This window comes from Pongo pygmaeus, chromosome 18 (assembly GCF_028885625.2).
Source record: "Pongo pygmaeus isolate AG05252 chromosome 18, NHGRI_mPonPyg2-v2.0_pri, whole genome shotgun sequence".
Taxonomy (NCBI): Eukaryota; Metazoa; Chordata; class Mammalia; order Primates; family Hominidae; genus Pongo; species Pongo pygmaeus.
Window position 1 is genome coordinate 26,771,451 of NC_072391.2, and position 17,501 is coordinate 26,788,951.

Here is a 17,501-nt window from a genome sequence, read left to right on the forward strand (position 1 = left end):
CTTTCATGACTTTCTCAGCTAGTGGGCAAAAATGCTACTTGATTAAATTACAGGTGTGACGTGGCCTCATTTTAAAAGGTTTAAATCTTCATGCAACCTGTCAATCTGACCTCTGAAATGAAAAATTAGCTTATCTATCACACAGATCCATGCTTTTATCATCTATAAAGAGATTTTTAAATACAGAAAACCTTACGTAATAAATCAAGAAATAGCCAAGTTGTATCATCTGAGTTGATCTATATGCCGGATATCACTGCTCTTCTTTTCATCTGGCCAACGTGAAGACTGTATTCAAAAAGTGCTGCAGTCCTACCTACATCCACACTATTAATTCCCAAGCATCTTCTCCCCATTATATCACTTTCCAGTTTTTCCTGAGGTACGTCTTCACTTGGCAGAGTCTACCCAGTTGCCTTCTCCTAAACAGACTGTTAGAAGTCTGAAATCATTTTTAGACTGCTGGCTCCCTCTTTACTGCTAGAGGCAAGTGCATTTGATTCCTTCAAACCACATGACTTTGCATCAGACTGATGTGGCCACTGTCAAATGTAACATTTAAACATATGTTTGTGTGGACATATGTGTTTGGAACATTTCATCCGAAGTCTGACGCTTAAGAATACACTTTGGAAAATCAGAATTAGGGACTTCAAGATAAACTAAAATATGATAGGACATCTTCATTTCTGGTCAAAGTTGGAAGTTTGGGAGAGCCTCAAAAGTGAATAATTCGCCAACAACCATGGTGAATGCAGTGTACTGAGTTCTTGTAACCACCCAGTGGGATCTTCTTGCCCGCTCCCCAGATAGAGCCGATTTCTCAACAGGGGAATTATAATAGGGAAAGAGCTTTACACACATAGACTCAAATCAGCCTCCATGAATATTTGGAGGCTAGAATTTTTCCAAGATAATTTGGCAGGGAGAGGAGGTGGCTAGGGAATGGGTGCTGCTGATTGGTTGGAGATGCAGTCATAGGGGTGTGGAAAATGGTCCTTATGCTCTGTATCCACTTCTGGGTGGGGTCGCAGGACTGGTTTATGGGTTCACTTCGGGGCTGTCCAATAGTCAGAAAGGCAAAAGACTGAAAGACATCTCAAAAGGCCAATCTGCAGTTCTACAACAGTGATGTTATCTGTGGGAGTAATTGGGAAAGTTGCAAGTCTTGTGACTTCTGGAATAATGGCTAGTAATCCTTTATGTCTACACCTTAGACGAATTCAGGCTCCTTTCATCCTCCTAACTTGGCAGTCTTTTATTAGTTTTACAAAGGCAGTTTAGTTTGGGGGAAGGGCTGTTACCATGTAAACTATACACTAAATGTTTCCCAAATTTAGCTTGGCCCAAGTCCAGAAATGACTAAGGGCAGTTTGGAAGTCAAAAGCAAGATGAGGATTGGTTAGATCGGATCTCTTCCACTGTCATCATTTACTGTTATAATTTTTGCAAAGGCGGTTTCATTCTTTGCTGTATGTTAAGCTGTTAACATGCCTTATGTCATAGAATCATCATCATGGCCCTACTAACTCTTGTTAATGGACTCTTGTCTACATTTTACCCTGATATCCAACCTGCTGTGAGACCTCCTGTTTTTGTTTGTTTATTTTTTGTTTTTTGAGACAGAGTCTCCCTCTGTTGCCCAGGCTGGAGTGCAGAGGTGTGATCTCGGGTCACTGCAACCTCCACCTCCTGGGTTCAAGTGATTCTCCTCCCTCAGCCTCCCAAGTAGCTGGGATTGCAAGCATGAGCCACCATGCCTGGCTAATTTTTGTATTTTTTAGTAGAGACGGGGTTTCACCGTGTTGACAAGGCTGGTCTCGAACTCCTAGCCTCAAGTGATCTACTTGCCTCAGCTTCCCAAAGTGCTGGGATTACAGGCGTGAGCCATTGTGCCCGGCCAAGACCTCCTGTTTGGAATGGCTTTCCCCTCCATTCCAGGCCTCTGGTTATCAAAGGTGAGGTAGCTTAAGCCCTTCAGTGCTTAATCCCTGGCCCAGGCGGAAGGAGGGCTTTGGCAAATCCACATGCTAGAAAAGATGGGTTTGGAAGAGCCTGGAAACCAGGGTACATAGTTCCTTTTCCCTTGAGATTTTAGAAGTTGACAGACGGTTTGCTGGTTTTATAGGGAAATCCTGTCTGCCACAGAGCGTGTGGATTACCCAGGGAGGATCCTGGAGGTCACGTGCCGAGTACCACCTCTAAGCACAGACAGTATGACCTTGCCTTTCACTCTGGGCTTTGTGTAAGGATCTCCCAGGACATAGATTTCATAGCGATATTGGTGGATTGCTCCAATTCACTTTCTGCCTTTCTCTTTCTTGCATATGGAGAATGTGGGAAAGAATTCCCTATACACACCCACAGAAGGAGTTAGAACATCCTTCTTATCCTCCATAATCGTGCCTTCAAGTTAATAATTATGGCTTGCTGTGTGTTGGGCCCTGAGCTTAACCTGCATTATGTCACTTGATCTCACAACAACCTTCTGAGGGAGAAACTGTCATTATTCCCCTTTTATGGATTGGGGAACTGAGACTCAGAGAGGTTGAGTAACTCAGCCAAGAACACACAGCAAACCATGTGATAGAGCCAGGATTTGAGCTCATGATTCCAAAGTCTGAACTTGAACCTTCTATGACTATAATTCTAATTAGATATAAGCTTCCAGATCATCAGACTCTGTCGATGCCATAATCTCTTTCTTACATGACAGAGATGGTCAGGATACCTGCCACGTGGTAAAGATGTGGATGCAGAAGCTAACCTCCATTTGATTAGCTTGGGTGCACCAAGCTGCACCCAGGTTTCTCTTGAAATCCTGCTCCTGAGTGGATGAGTGCCCTGGGAAGAGCAGGTGGTTGGCGTTTGCTCAGTTTTCCAGCCCCTGATCACCCTGATGGCCTCTAGCCAGCTTTCCTCTCTGTCCTCCCCCAGTGAGGGCCAGGCCTGGCACAGGCAGCCTCCCAATATTTAGAAGATTCCAATTTAGTTGGTCTAGACTGTGGCCCAAGCATCGGCTTCTAAAACCTCCACAGGGAATTCTAATATGCAGTAGGGAGAAACAGCAGCTCAGTGCAGCAGGCAAAGCTCGTCCACGGAAGGGCTGGGGGAAGGAAAGAGATCATATTTGACTTAAAACTTGGAGTTGAGCTCATCTGACCTACCCTCTGCAGGTCTTCAGAGGGACTGGGAAGACTCCATGCAGGAGATAGCCCCAGAGAGCAAGGGGATCCTCAAAGAGATGGGGTCTTAAGATAGAGGGAGGGTACACTCCTTGCAACAGATCAGCACCCTGACCCTGTACCCAGCCTCGTCCACAAACCTGCTCCCTAGTGCTGGGCATGAGAGACAGAGCTAGGGGTAGCGTGGTCCCCCGGAGGCCTACAGTATATACACATGAGCTGTAACTTTCTTGTCTATCCCTCCCCAAGTTGACCTCAGTTTACCACACCTTACTGATGCTCTTCTGCCAATTTAGTGTTTGAGGACCCTGTGAGCCCTAAAGGTCTCTTTCTCTTATTTTATTATTTCATTTATTTATTTTGAGATGGAGTCTCACTCTGTCATCCAGTCTGGAGTGCAGTGGCGCGATCTCGGCTCACTGCAACCTCCACCTCCTTGGTTCAAGCGAGTCTCCTGCCTCAGCCTCCTGAGTAGCTGGGATTACAGATGTGCACCACCACACCTGGCTAATTTTTGTACTTTTAGTAGAGACAGGACTTCACCATGTTGGCCAGGCTGTTCTTGAACTCCCAACCTCAGATGATCCACCTGCCGTGGCCTCCAAGGTGCTGGGACTACAGGCATGAGCCACTGTACCCGGCTGAGATAGGATCTTAAGATAGAGGGAGGGTATAGTCCTTGCAACAGACGAGTACCCTGATCCTGTACCCAGTGTCATCCACAAGCCTGCTCCCTAGTAGGGATGGGAGAGGGAGCTAGGGAGGGAGGGGCATGGGAGAGGGAGCTAGGGGTCGTGTGGTCCCCTGGAGGCCTACGGTATATACAAATGAGCTGTAACTTGCTTGTCTATCCCTCCCCAAGTTGATCTCAGCTCACCACACCTTATTGTGTTGAGGTATAATTTACAGAAGATTCACTTGTTTCATGTAATCTTGAATGATGCTCTTCTCCCAATTTAGAGTGTGGGGACCTAAGAGCCCTAAAGGTCTCTTTCTCTATTTTACATGCACCATCTGAATTCATCAAGTTAGAATCTTTTCCCAATCACTGTTAGTCAAGCTTGCAGACTCTGACAGTGCTAGATGTTTTGGTCTCTTCTCCCTTTCCTCCTCCTCCTTTTCTGATTCTGCTGCAGGAATGTTATTAAGAACACCATCCACAGCACAGTGTGTTCAAACATCCATGCAAAACATTTCTTTTAGACCTAAGTTCTAGAGAAAGCTTATTTTTCTCCTCAAAAAACGATTTTCATTATAGAAAATATGAATTTTGTTATGTTGCATGTATTTCTGATTGCTTTGGTTTCCAGGAAGCAGAAAGAGAAAGTAGGAGAGAGAGAGAGAAAGAGAGAGACTGAGAAGAAAAGAGGGAGATAAAAGGAAGAAAAGAGAACGAAGGAGAGAGGGAGATGGCAAAGGAGGGAAAGAGAGAGTATATATCTATAAAGTATATATGCATACATGTACACATACACGTGTATTTACTACATTCTTTTTTTCTTTTTGAGACTGAGTCTCGCTGTGTCACCCAGGCTGGAGTGCACTGGCATGATGATCTCTCGGCTCACTGCAACCTCCACCTCCTGGGTTCAAGTGATTCTCCTGCCTCAGCCTCCCAAGTAACTGGGATTACAGGCGTGTGCTATCATGCCCAGCTAATTCTTTTGTATTTTTAGTCGAGACAGGGTTTCACCATGTTGGCCAGGCTGGTCTCAAAATCCTGACCTCAAGTGATCCACCCGCCTCGGCCTCCCAAAGTGCCAGGATTACGGGCATGAGCCACCAGGCCCGGCCACTGCATTCATTTTTAACCACCTGTGTTGAGGTATAATTTACAGAAGATTCACTTGTTTGTTTCACGTAATCTTGAATGATCCCTCAAATTCTTTGTGAAATATGAGTTGGACGGAGTCTTATGTAAATTAAACAATGCTGACACCCAAGGAACTGAAGATCTTTAGTGACCTTGATCTGGGAGATTTTTAAAGCAACTTTTCCTACTCATGAAATCCTTTCATTCATTGATTCAACAGATGTGTATTGAGTGCCAACTGTGTGCTAGATGTTGGGGACATGACAGTGGGCAGCTCAAACAAAATGCCTGCCCTCAAGGAGCTTCCACTCTTGTGAGGGATAAAAATAAATAGACAGATATTAATATAATGCCCGTGTGGTAAGTGCTGTCAAGAAAAACAAACGAGGGGAAGGGGATGGAAAGTGACAATGGGGGCTACGAGTTTAGAGAAGGTGGTAGGGAGGGTGTTGGTGACAGGGTCACATTGGAGTGACCTGAACAAGATGAGGGAGCAAACTGTTGAGTGTCCCTAGGGGAAGAGTCATGCAGGCAGGAAGAGCAAAAGGCAGGGATTCTGAGAGGTGAGACTGAGTCCCAAGTACAGTAGGAGGACAGAGGAAAGCCTTAGGAAGGTGGAGTGACATGAACAGACTTAAGTTTCTGAAGCATCGTTCAGGTGTGTAGAGAATAGAATGGACCAGGTGCGGTGGTTCATGCCTGTAATCCAGCACTTTGGGAGGCCAAGGTAGGAGGATCTCCTGAGGCCAGGAGTTCCAGATGAGCTGGGGCAACAGAGTGAGACCTAATGTCTACCAAAAAAGAGAGAAAAAGAGAATAGAATGTTTATGAGAGCGAGAAGAGGGGAAGCAGAAAACAGGGTAGGAGACAATTGCAGGAAACCCGCCTAAGGATCAAGGTGGCTCAGATCAGTAAAGAGGTTGAACTTAGTATATATTTTGAATGTAGAGCTGACAAATCTTGTGATTGTACTGGATGAGAGATACAGGAGAGAGGAACCGAGGGTGACTGGATTTGGCTTTGGACTTGTGGCAAGTGTATGTTGAAGTTGAGCAGTTGGGGAGCAAGATCTTGGGTCCCTGGCTGTCTCTGCCCTTGCACACTAGTGTGGCCATTTGCACAGCTCCCTCAGGACAAAGCTCCCGGGCCAGTTGAAAACCGGAGGTTGGTGCTTTGTACAAAGCTCACCATCAGCCCCCTTTGTTGTTTAGTGAAAAGATGATGTTGACGATCACCACTGTAATGGGTAGAATTGTGTCCTCGTAAACAACGTATGTTCAATTTCTAATGAAGGTGGCCTCATTTGGACATAGGGTCTTTGCAGGTATAAGCAAGTTAAGATGTGGTCACTCTGGATTAGGGTGGGCCCGAATCCAATGGCTGGTGTCCTCATAAGAAGAGGGACATTTGGATACTGACAGAACACACAGGGAAGAATACCAGGGGAAGACAGAGGCAGAGACTGGAGTGATGCGCTTACAAGCCAGGGAGTGCCAAGGGTAGCTGGCAGCCAGCAGGACCTAGGAGGGAGGTGTGGATGGAACAGATCCTCCCTCAGAATCTTCAGAAGGAACCAACCCTGCCAACACCTTGATTTGGGATTTCCAGCCTCCAGAACTCTGAAATAATAAATTCCTTTTGTGTGAAGTCACTCAGGTTTTGACTCTTCCTTTTGGTCACCCTAGGAAACTAGTAGAACCACCAGGTTTTAAGTATTTATAATTTGCCATGCACAGTGCTAAGTTAAGGTGTGCACTTAGATACTTTATCCCATAAAACTCTCTCAGCAGCACCAAAAGCAAAGTATTGTTGGCATCTCCATTTTATAAGATGAGAAGATTGAGGTTCAGAAAACAGTGAATTTCTCAAGGTCGTACAGCTTGTATGTGGCAAAACTTGGACACGTACCAGGTTTTCTAACTCTAAAAGTCCATGCCCTAACCATTATGCAACGCTGGGCCACAGTCGGGGGCCGAGATTCCAGGCACGCTTTGCCATTGGGATTCGCCAGTAAAGTTCATCACCACAAACTTTCCAGTCAGGAATCCCTGGACTACTTTCCTCTGTTTTATTTGCTGTCATCAGAGTTCTGCTATTTATCACATCTCTCCCAGAAGATTCTTGGGGAACAGATGTGGCTTGGAATTTGATAAGAACATCACTTCAACACATCCTTTCAGTCTGTTTGGAATCCTCACCCTGGAGAGAGAGGGACAGCTGAACAAACGGCCCACGCCCTCTATGTTGGTATTAAAGTTTCTGGAAGCTCCAGAAACTGCTTGAGACAATTAATAAGAGATCATTTCCATTTAAAGGAACATTTTAGAACGTGGGCATCACCAGCCAGGGCAATGGCTACTTTTCTGCTCTTTTCCTCTCCTATGGCAAAACTTCACAGCATATGGCCGGGCGTGGTGGCTCACGCCTGTAATCCCAGCACTTTGGGAGGCTGAGGTGGGTGGATCACGAGGTCAGGAGGTCGAGACCATCCTGGCTAACATGGTGAAACCCCGTCTCTACTAAAAATACAAAAAATTAGCCGGGCATCGTGGCGGGCGCCTGTAGTCCCAGCTACTCGGGAGGCTGAGGCAGGAGAATGGCGTGAACTCAGGAGGCGGAGCTTGCAATGAGCCGAGATCACACCACTGCACTCCAGCCTGGGCAACAGGGGAGACTCTGTCTCAAAAAACAAACAAACAAACAAACAAAAAAACAAAAAACTTCACAGCATATGTGGAGGCAGAAAGATCTGCCCAAGCCACTTGATGGAAGCAGGGCCATGTTTGTCCTGTTCACCAGTGCTTAGCATCATGCCTAGAACAAAATTCCCAACAGAGCTTGTAGACCTGATGGGAGAACTGGAATCGTGACTGCAGCATGAATGCACACCAAGCTCATCTCGCCAAGCAAATGTTAGTGATTGTATAAGAAATAGAAAAAGGAAATGACTGTTCTGTCTGTGGCTATGTGCAAGGTGGATAGGAAAAGAGGACTAGGACCAGGATCTAAAACTGAATTTAAAATATTCCAGCACTAATTTGCTCACCACTGAACACTTGGCACTTAGGGCTTGATGATGGGGTGTGTTTAAGGGCATGGATTTAGGGGACAGGTGACTAGGTGTCACTTCCTAGTGGAATACGGACGAGTCACCTAGTTTTGCTAAGCCCTCCCTTCTTCATCTGTAAAATAGGGATAGCAGCAGTTTCCACCCTACATATTTACTGTGGGAATTAAATAAGATAATGCATATTGAAAGTAATCAGTGGGCATGGACATGGTTATTGTTATAAAGTCCAAACTGTCCCAATGTTGCCCTTTTCTTCCTTGGCACAAACACTTGGCCTTTGATTATCACAAATTCTTTGTTCAGCCACCCTACTTGGTGGCTGGATCTCTCTGATTCTATTAGAGACAATTGTCTGCTACATCTCAGAGAGATGGGAGTCAGCATCTGCAATTTGATTTCTGAAGCTCAAGTGCTCATATGCTTATAGGAATCATAGGCCAAGGTTTGTAGATCAGATCGTTTAATGCTAAGGAAGCACCGTTCTTTTCCCTTTGGCTGAAATATGCCTCCTGTATCCCCGCCTTGCTAGTCCTATTGATACTTCAGGTGTCAGCTTAACCATCACTTCCCAAAGAGCATCTTTTGCTGACCCACTCAGCAAGGTTAAGTCTTCCATTTAAACCCTCCAAGAGCAATGTGTACTTCTGTTTCAGGGGTCTCATTATGATTGATGTTAGGTACTTATTTGTACAGGAGTATAAGCTTCATGAGGGCAGGAATCTTGTTGTTCTGCATTCCCGGTGCCTATCTCAGTGTCTGACACATCCTAGACCCTAAATTAATGTTAACTGAATGAATTGTCTAGCCTTCTAGGTGCTGGATAAAACTAGGAAAGTTGATGCATTTGGAAGGCACAATGAATTCCATCTCTGTTGCCTCTCTCAATTGAAGCTTTAAACAGTATTGTTATTATTGATTGAAAAGAGCATGCATAACCAAACCCAAGGTGGCGGGGACCACAGCTGACCAAGCTGGGCTGCAAATTAAACTGAAGCCATTTTTGATCATGTGGTTACTCTTCTTTTCCCTGATCCTTCTTGAAACACTTATTCTAAAACGAGGGTCAGCAGACTATTGGAACCCAGGCTACTGCTTATTTTTGTAAATAAAGTTTTATTAGACCACAGCCACACTCATTCACTTGATCCAGACCGCCCTGCAAAGCCTATAATATTTCCTGCTTGGCCCTTTATAGAGAAAGAGGGACTTGATAAATCTGTTCTAGTTATCTATTGCTATGTAGCCATCATTCAAAAACAAAGAAGCTTAAAACAACAGCCATCCTATATTATCTGTCATGGTTTCTGTGGGTCAGCAGATTGGGAATGATCACTGGTTGGTTGTGGCTTGAGGTTTTTCGGGCACTAGCTGGAGCACCTGGGGCTGCCTGGTCATCAAGCTTATCATGTAGTACCAGGGTTTCTTCATGGGGTCTTGTTCCCTGGTCTAGCATGGTGATCTTGGGGTCGAAAGGAAAGAAACTGACAGAAGCTACAGCCTCAGAAGTCTTGCAGGGTCTCTTCACCACATTCTGTTCATTAAGGCAGCCGCAGTGCCTGCCCAGGTTCAGAGACTCTGGCTTTGATTGGAGGAGTATCAAATATTTGTAGACATGTTTTAAAACCTCTATAAAGTATCACTTCCTTCGTGCTATGGGGACAGCTCTCAAAATGTAACTCTAAGAGAGGACAGAGAGATTTATATTGAAAATGAAAGCTTGATTAGAATATTAAGAAGAAAAGGAAAGTTTTCTCTCATCCTATTAATGACTGCTGAGAAAGTGTTAGGAAAATCAGGATGGAAGGATTCTGTCAGCTTTACCTATTGACATCTCCTAGCCACCTTATTAAATGAATCAATTTTGATAATATCTGGTGATTATAATCAAGATAGGAAGAATATGTTTATTAAAATGCAGACTCCCAGGTCACAGTCCAGAGCTCCTGAAGGAGAGAGAATGCTTGGAATCTATATTGTAAGCAAAGACCCTCAAGTGATTCTGACATAGGCAAGAGGCACTGTCCTTTATAAAGACTGGAATTTGCCTTGTTTTAGGTCGCGTACTGACATGATGCTACTTGACTTCATGTATTTTAATTATTATTAAGAATTTGAGCTACCTATGTAATAATTTTGTTTTAGGGATCTCTAAGATACATAATTCATTCAAAGTAATATAAATAAAAATAACTTTATTGGAGGGATATAAAGGTTTCTAACAGAAAATGGCTAAGCCTCATGAGAGATTGGAAACTGAAATTAAGGCCTCTGCTTGTTCTCTTACCTTCTTTGTTTTTTTTTCCCCCTGCCTCAAACATCTATTTCATTCCTCTTTGCCTGCACCGTGGTAGAAAAGGACCACGCTAGGCTGAGTGTGGTGGCTTACGCCTGTAATCCCAGCACTTTGGGAGGCCTAGATGGGCGGATCACTGAAGGTCTGGAGTTTGAGAACAGCTGGGGCAACATGGTGAAACCCCATTTCTGCTAAAAATAAGAAAATTAACCAGGTGTGGTGATGGACGCCTGTAATCCCAGCTACTTGGGAGGTTGAAGCAAGAGAATTGCTTGAACTCGGGAGGAGGTGAACCAAGATCATGCCACTGCACTCCAGCCTGGGCAATAGAGTGAGAATCTGTCTCAAAAACGAAAAACAGAAAACAAAACAGAAAAGGACCACTCTAGGAAGATCTGTGTATTCTCTGTTGAGGGACCCAGGACTGACTCCTCAGAGTACCCTAATTCAAATTCTTAGGACGGGGAATCCGATTGGCTTGGCTCAGGTTGAGGAACTTACCTCTGATCCAATCAGCTGTGACCAGCTGTGTTCACTGCCCAATCAGAAGGTTCTTCGAATAACACAGAGTTGGAAGAAGTGAAAGGCATGCTAGGGTTTTCATTTCCAAATTAAACTACAGTCATTTTTTATCATGTGGTTACTCTTATTTTCCCTGATCCTTCTTGAAACACTTGTTCCAAAACAAGGGTCAGCAAACTATTGGAGCCCAGGCTATTGCTTATTTTTGTAAATAAAGTTTTATTAGACTACGGCCACACTCATTCTCTTGATGCAGACCGTCCTGCAAAGCCTATAATATTTCCTGTTTGGCCCTTTATAGAGAAAGTGTCCTGACTCGTGCTCTAGAATTCAGTTCGCTTCTATGTCTAAATTTTTGCTATGCCTTATGCATGTCAGTTCTGTTTTCCATTAATCAGTATAGGGCATGTTGTTGAGGACAGGGCAAGACACTGGGAATCTTCACACATCCCTGTTAATTGATTTTTAAAACTATCTGTACAAATGCAATAGTATTTCCTAAGATGCGGAGCACGTAGCATTGCTGATTTACAAGAAGATTTCAACTGCTACTTGAGATTGTTTTAGTTGCCATGTAGTTGTGCTATTAAATAAAATTAAATCACATTATGATAAGGTTATTTCTGTGTCTTCTTTTACTCTTTCTAATTACTTGAACAAGAGAATCTCATTTGATGACAATATGCTCTCTAACAACTTTCTAATATAATTTTTTCCTTTAACAAGGAGAGATGCAGAGCCTGACTCAGAACCTTCGGCATCCAGCAGTATATAGCTAGAATTTACTGGCACTGCTTTGCTTTTATTTATTTTTATGCTTATCTTCCATTTATGACTTGTGATACTGGCTTGCCATTAATAGTGGTGATATAAAGTTTCCTTTTCAAATTTAGTTAAGTTGAAATGTGACTACATTTTTAAAATGCTAAGCAAATAACAGTTTAGGTGGCAGGAAGGAATGTGAAAAAAGGGATATGAATGATTGAAGTGCGGAAAAGCCTGAGCTACAGTAACTGACGTAGTTACAAAGCAGCCGTGGTGCCCAGAGGAGGTAGTGGCCAATTTGGTCTGAATGGAACCTCCAGATTAGAGGAGGAGATAACAGCCCAGCGGAATCTCAGATTTTCAAAGCAGTGCAAGAGCATGGAAGGGTGTCATAGACAGTGGGAGTCGAATGTTCAAAGGAAAAGAAAGAACAGGATGTGGTCATGGAATTGTTTGGCTTTCAAGAGCCACTGAAGGGCTTTCAGCATTCAAGTGGCACGGTCAGAGCTGCATTTTCAGAACAATCATTAGCTAAAGCAAGTTAATCTCCCTGAGCCTCAGTGTGTTTATCTACAAAATGGGGGTAATTGACACAGATGTAGGATGTCCACCCCTGTCCCTGGTGAAGGGGGAAATTCCCAGCCATCCTTCCCTGTCTCTCTTCCATGCGGAAGGCTAAGATGTCCTATCATGACTGCATCTGCACTGAAGGTGTCTAGGGCCCCTCCTTCTCTCGTTTTGGTTGGGGGAATGGGAGGTAGTTGCAGATGTTCAGGATTGTTGGATGGTGCCTTGACCGGTGGTGATGGGTCAGGAAGAGTGTATCAGTCCGTTTTCATGCTGCTGATAAAGACATACCCGAGACTGCGTAATTTATGAAAAAGAGGTTTAATGGACCTGGGGAGGCCTCACAATCACGGTGGAAGGCTAAAGTCACGTCTTACATGGTAACAGTCAAGAGAGAATGAGAGCTAAGCGAAAGGGGAAACCCCTTATAAAATCATCCGATCTTGTGAGACTTATTCACTACCACTAGAACAGTAGGCAGGAAACTGCTCCCATGATTCAATTATCTCCCACCAGGTCCCTCCCACAACACGTGGGAATTACGGGAGCTACAATTCAAGATGAGATTTGGGTGGGGACACAGCCAAACCATATCAGAGGGTGTCCACTCTCAAGGACAGCTCAGCACCAAGCCCTTCTTACTGGGCTCCCGAGTTTCTCAGCTGAAAACTCTTCTTCTTTCCATCTCCGATCCCTCTGCTGGCTTGTCTTCCAGCTAAGTCACCTCCCTGCCCCCTCCCTGCACTTGTCCCGGCCCCAGCTCTCTCTGGAATCCAAGAGCAGGAAGTCCCTGTCTCTACCTGACTCTACATCTTAGGAAAGTGACTCCCTTGAGTCATTGTTTCTGTGTTAGTAAGCATTGAGGAAGGAAAATACAGCCCTTGGGTACCAGGGAGAGAACAGAGGGAGGCAGGAAATAAACTGAAGGTGCCCATCCTAGCACTTGGAGCCCTGTCTTGCCGTGCACGTAAGCAGAGGGTCTGCAGGAGCCACTCAGACTGGCAGCTCTTCTTTTTTATTATGGTGCTGGGGAAGAAAGAGGTTAATAAGCGTTCTCTTGCTGTGGAAGTGTGTGACAGGGACCCTCTTCCTAAGGTGTCCCAAATCCCTGCATCTGCCTGGCTTTTGCCACTCTGGCTGTGATGAGAGAGAAGATGGTGAGGACAGGAGATGGGAATGCTGTGAGCTGGCAAGCTCAGCCCGGAAGCTTCAGTGCATGGATGCATGATCTGGAAGCTTCTGTGCCTGAGTTTAGCCAGACCTTTTGCAGCTGGGATGAGAGCTGAGTGGGGTGTGCAGAGCTGCCTTCCTGCTGCTAAGCTTATTCTGTGTGTCACCCCTTCTAGCCTGAGGTCTCTATTGCATCCTCTGGTCCTCCATCTGAGTTGGGTATAGCATCTAATTTCCTCAATCACCTGAACTCTGGCCCTGACTGGTTCCCTTACCCTCCTGAGCCTTAATTTCCTGCAATATGGGATTCACAATGGCATCTACTTCCTAGGATGTTATGCAATACAAATGAGTAACAATAAGTGAAAACCTGGAATTATTTGGTCCATAGAAAAGTGCTCAAAAATGTAGTGGTGGTTAATATTGTTGCCTGCAAAATATCTGACACAGTGCATGCAGTGAATACTTCAATCTGATTGTTTCTTCCTCCAGGAAGCCTTCCTAGAAGTCCCCAAACCAGGTTAGGACTCTTCGTAATGTGGTTCTGCCTTGTGCTTCCTACAAGGCTTCTTGAGACAATCTGCTGGTCATTGTTCTCTCTGGCATAATCACAACCAAAGAATGTTCAAAGAATATTCCCCCGGTTGGGAGAGTGGGAGAGGGGGTGACACGCAGAAAATACCGATGTGTCTGTGAGCCACACCGGTTAACTGGCCCTGAATATGACCACAGCACAGCTCATAGAAGGAAGCCCCAGGACAACAGGAGAGACTGTTAAAATATTAAATTAATCATCTCTGTAATTAATTTGCAAAATCTTTCTTCCTCTCTGGAGTTAAGGGTCAGAGAACGTGCTTGTTTCTTTATTGCTGTATCCCCAGTGCTTAGCAGGTTCTTAGTGAACATTAAATACTTGAATTAATAAAAGAACAAGTGCCCTAATTTTAGTTTTGTCAGTCATTCACTCATTCCCTCATTCAACAAACATTTATTGAACATGTACTATGAGCCAGGAGCTATTGCAGGCTCTTGGGTTACACCAGTAAACCAAAACAGCAAAGATGCCCTCATGGGACTTACCTTCTAGCTTGGCATTGATACATTGCCTGTTACCTCAGAGGGATCGATATACAATCATCTCCCCTGGAACCATCCTCTCTTGATTGAGTTCAGCTATTCAAAGTGCGAGGTCAGGGCTGGATGCAGAATCACCCCTGTAATCTTAGCGCTTTGGGAAGCCGGGGCAGGTGGATTGCTTGAGGCCAGGATACCAGCCTGGGCAACATAGTGAGACCTTGTCTCTACAAAAAATAAATAAACAAATTAGCCGGACATGGTGGCACTTACCTGTAGTCCTAGCTACTTGGGAGGCTGAGGCAGGAGGATAACTGAACCCAGGAGTTCGAGTCTGCAGTGAGCTATGATCATGCTACTACCCTCTAGGCTGCGGTGAGTCATGATCATGCTACTGTAATCTAGGCTGGCTGGCAGAGCAAGACCCTGTGTCTGAAAATATAAAAGTGTGAAGTCAATAGAAAACATTACCTGTTGTTTCAGAGTCAACTGAAGGCACCTATACAAAGCTAAGTGTGGCTACAAATGAACACCAGCTGCTCATAACTGGCCCCCAGACTCCTTCCAACTGCCCTGATATGCTTGCTCTCTTTCCCAGGTCATGCTTTCAGAACGAAAAGGCACAGATGAGCTCTATGCTGTGAAGATCCTGAAGAAGGACGTTGTGATCCAAGATGATGATGTGGAGTGCACTATGGTGGAGAAGCGGGTGCTGGCCCTGCCCGGGAAGCCACCCTTCCTGACCCAGCTCCACTCCTGCTTCCAGACCATGGTAACTTGTCCCATGGCCCTGGGTATTCCACCTCCAGGGCTTCACCAGGCTTTGGCCAAAGCTATCTTAGCAGCACCCACCACAGAGATACCTGCACTCTTCCCTTTCTAGACACAGAAAGATGTAAGGCCCAGGGAAGTCAGCTGAGAGTTCCGAGGTTACTACTGAGAAACGCTGTCCCCTGAGACAGATGTTGTCTCAACTTAGATAAAGGAACTCAGACAACTGGTTTTATAATCAACAGAGCAGGGCCTTTCTCGGACAGCAAGGGGTGACTTGGGGACAGGAGCTGGGTGAAAAGGTTCGCAGCTTGTGGCTCTAGATGGTTCCATTCAGCCCTCCAGCCCTTTAGATAAATGCACAAGTACATCTCTGCAGGTTGCCTGAGGCCTTTGCACGGGCCTCGTTGGAGGGAGGATGTTGCCTGAGAACACAGTCCTCGAGGACTCTCAGGGAAGGTACACAGTGTCCTGGGAAGGAGCTAGTGAGTTCAGAGCCATGGCTGCCAAGGTGAGAAGGTAGCACTTGTCCATTTGTCCATTTTCTGCTCTTGACTGTGATTTCAACCCTATCTGCAAGAGCAAGAGTCCCTGCTTTAAGTAACCTCTTACCTTTTCCCTGTTCAAATTAGACCTTGGTTTCCATACCCAAGGACGGAGAGGCCAGAGCCCAAATGTGAAGGGGTACAAAGTTAATTGATGCCTTTTAGGCTTCTCAGGGCCAATGACCTGGTGACTTAAGATGTTTTGGGGACTTTTCAAGATTAATTTTGACTCTATCCAGTTCTCAACTTACTGAGTAGAGTGACTGATTTTAGAGCCCAACCCATATATGAGATGGGACATTATAGTACTTTGCATCTAATTTGATATCTTTAGTGATTTTCCTCTCTCTTTAATTCTTTTCTTTTATCTGTTCTATTATCTGCTGAAGATATCCTGGGCTGTGTGACCTGTAGCATTTTCACAGTCTGGGTTTCACTGACTGTACAGTCTTGGGGCACCTCAACACATTTCCTCTGTCTTCTGTATTTCGTGCAATTGGCAGCTGGTTCTGGAGTCTTGGTCAGACTCAGCTAGGATCTCTTTGGCAAGACCATAGATGGTGACCTGTCCTTTCATCTGAAGTCGTATAATGGCTGGGTGTCTCTCATAGTGAAGTTGGCAGTGACTGACGGTTGGTGCCTAGATCTGTTAATTCATTAGGGGTTGTAAAATGGTGATATCCTAATTCTATCATTTATTTTTCATTTACTAGTGAGAAGGCCTTTATAAAGAAGGGCCTCCCTTCACCTATTACTTAGTTCCCTAGTGGTATAGTTCCTGTGAGAAAAGCAGGATAAATGCTTGATTCTTTCTCTTTATTTAATAGTTCTCAGGATAATAAATTGGTTCACTATTGTGCTCCAAGGGTGGCTAAAGTTGGCTTTTTTTTCTAGATGGGTCTGGCTCTGTCTCCCCAGCTAGAGTGCAGCGGCAAGATCATAGCTGACTGCAGCCTCGATCTCCCATGCTCAAGTGATCTTCCCACCTCAACCTCCCTAGTAGCTAGGACTACAGGCACACACCACCACGCCCAGCTAATTTTTGTACTTTTAGTAGAGACCGGGTTTCACCATGTTGCCCAGGCTGGTCTTGAACTCCTGGACTCAAGTGTTTCACCTGCTTCAGCCTCCCAAGGTGCTGGGATTACAGGCATGAGTCACCATGCCCGGCCAAAGTTGGCTTTTAAAATAAACTGTTTTGAGTGGAAGAAGAGACAATAGAAAGAAAAATATCAAGTGAATGATAATTTACATCATGCAATGGAGACTTGGCAAAGACCAGGAAAGGGGTACACCTAACTTTACTAGTCCAAATCTCTAGTCTTACCATGGGGATTTAAGGCCTAAAGGTGTTCAAGTGGTGATAGAGACAAGGCTGGGATTTAAACCTCTAGGCTCCCCTACTCCCCTACCTTCTCCCTTTTCCATTGGTTATCCGGAAATGGATTCATTGACATCATCAGGCAAAGGACAGTCTCCGTCCAGTAAATCAACTAAGAAAGGGACCTTGTGCCCAGCAAAGAGGCTGAGTAGCAGCAGTTTTCCATTTTAGTTGGATATGTTGAGAGTGGGAGAAATGAATCATGGGTGACTAATGTTCATTGTAGTGTCTTTGTTTGTGGTTTATTGTTTTAAAAGTGATTAAATAGAGTAGATTTGAGATTATTATTTTAATATTGACCATCCCACTCACCTGTATTTCAATATGCTTTCTGGAATTAGAGAG

General features: G+C 44.8%; 1 protein-coding gene across 2 annotated transcripts in view; it reads left to right on the top strand.

Annotated features, from left to right (window-relative positions):
* The window catches only part of PRKCB (protein kinase C beta), a 386,071-nt gene that overhangs the window by 302,551 nt on the left and 66,019 nt on the right, over positions 1–17,501 (top strand). For both annotated transcript variants that reach the window (XM_054454155.2, XM_054454154.2), the window contains exon 10: positions 15,058–15,231. In XM_054454155.2, coding sequence (XP_054310130.1) covers positions 15,058–15,231 — 174 coding nt within the window. The remainder of the gene's footprint in view (positions 1–15,057; positions 15,232–17,501) is intronic.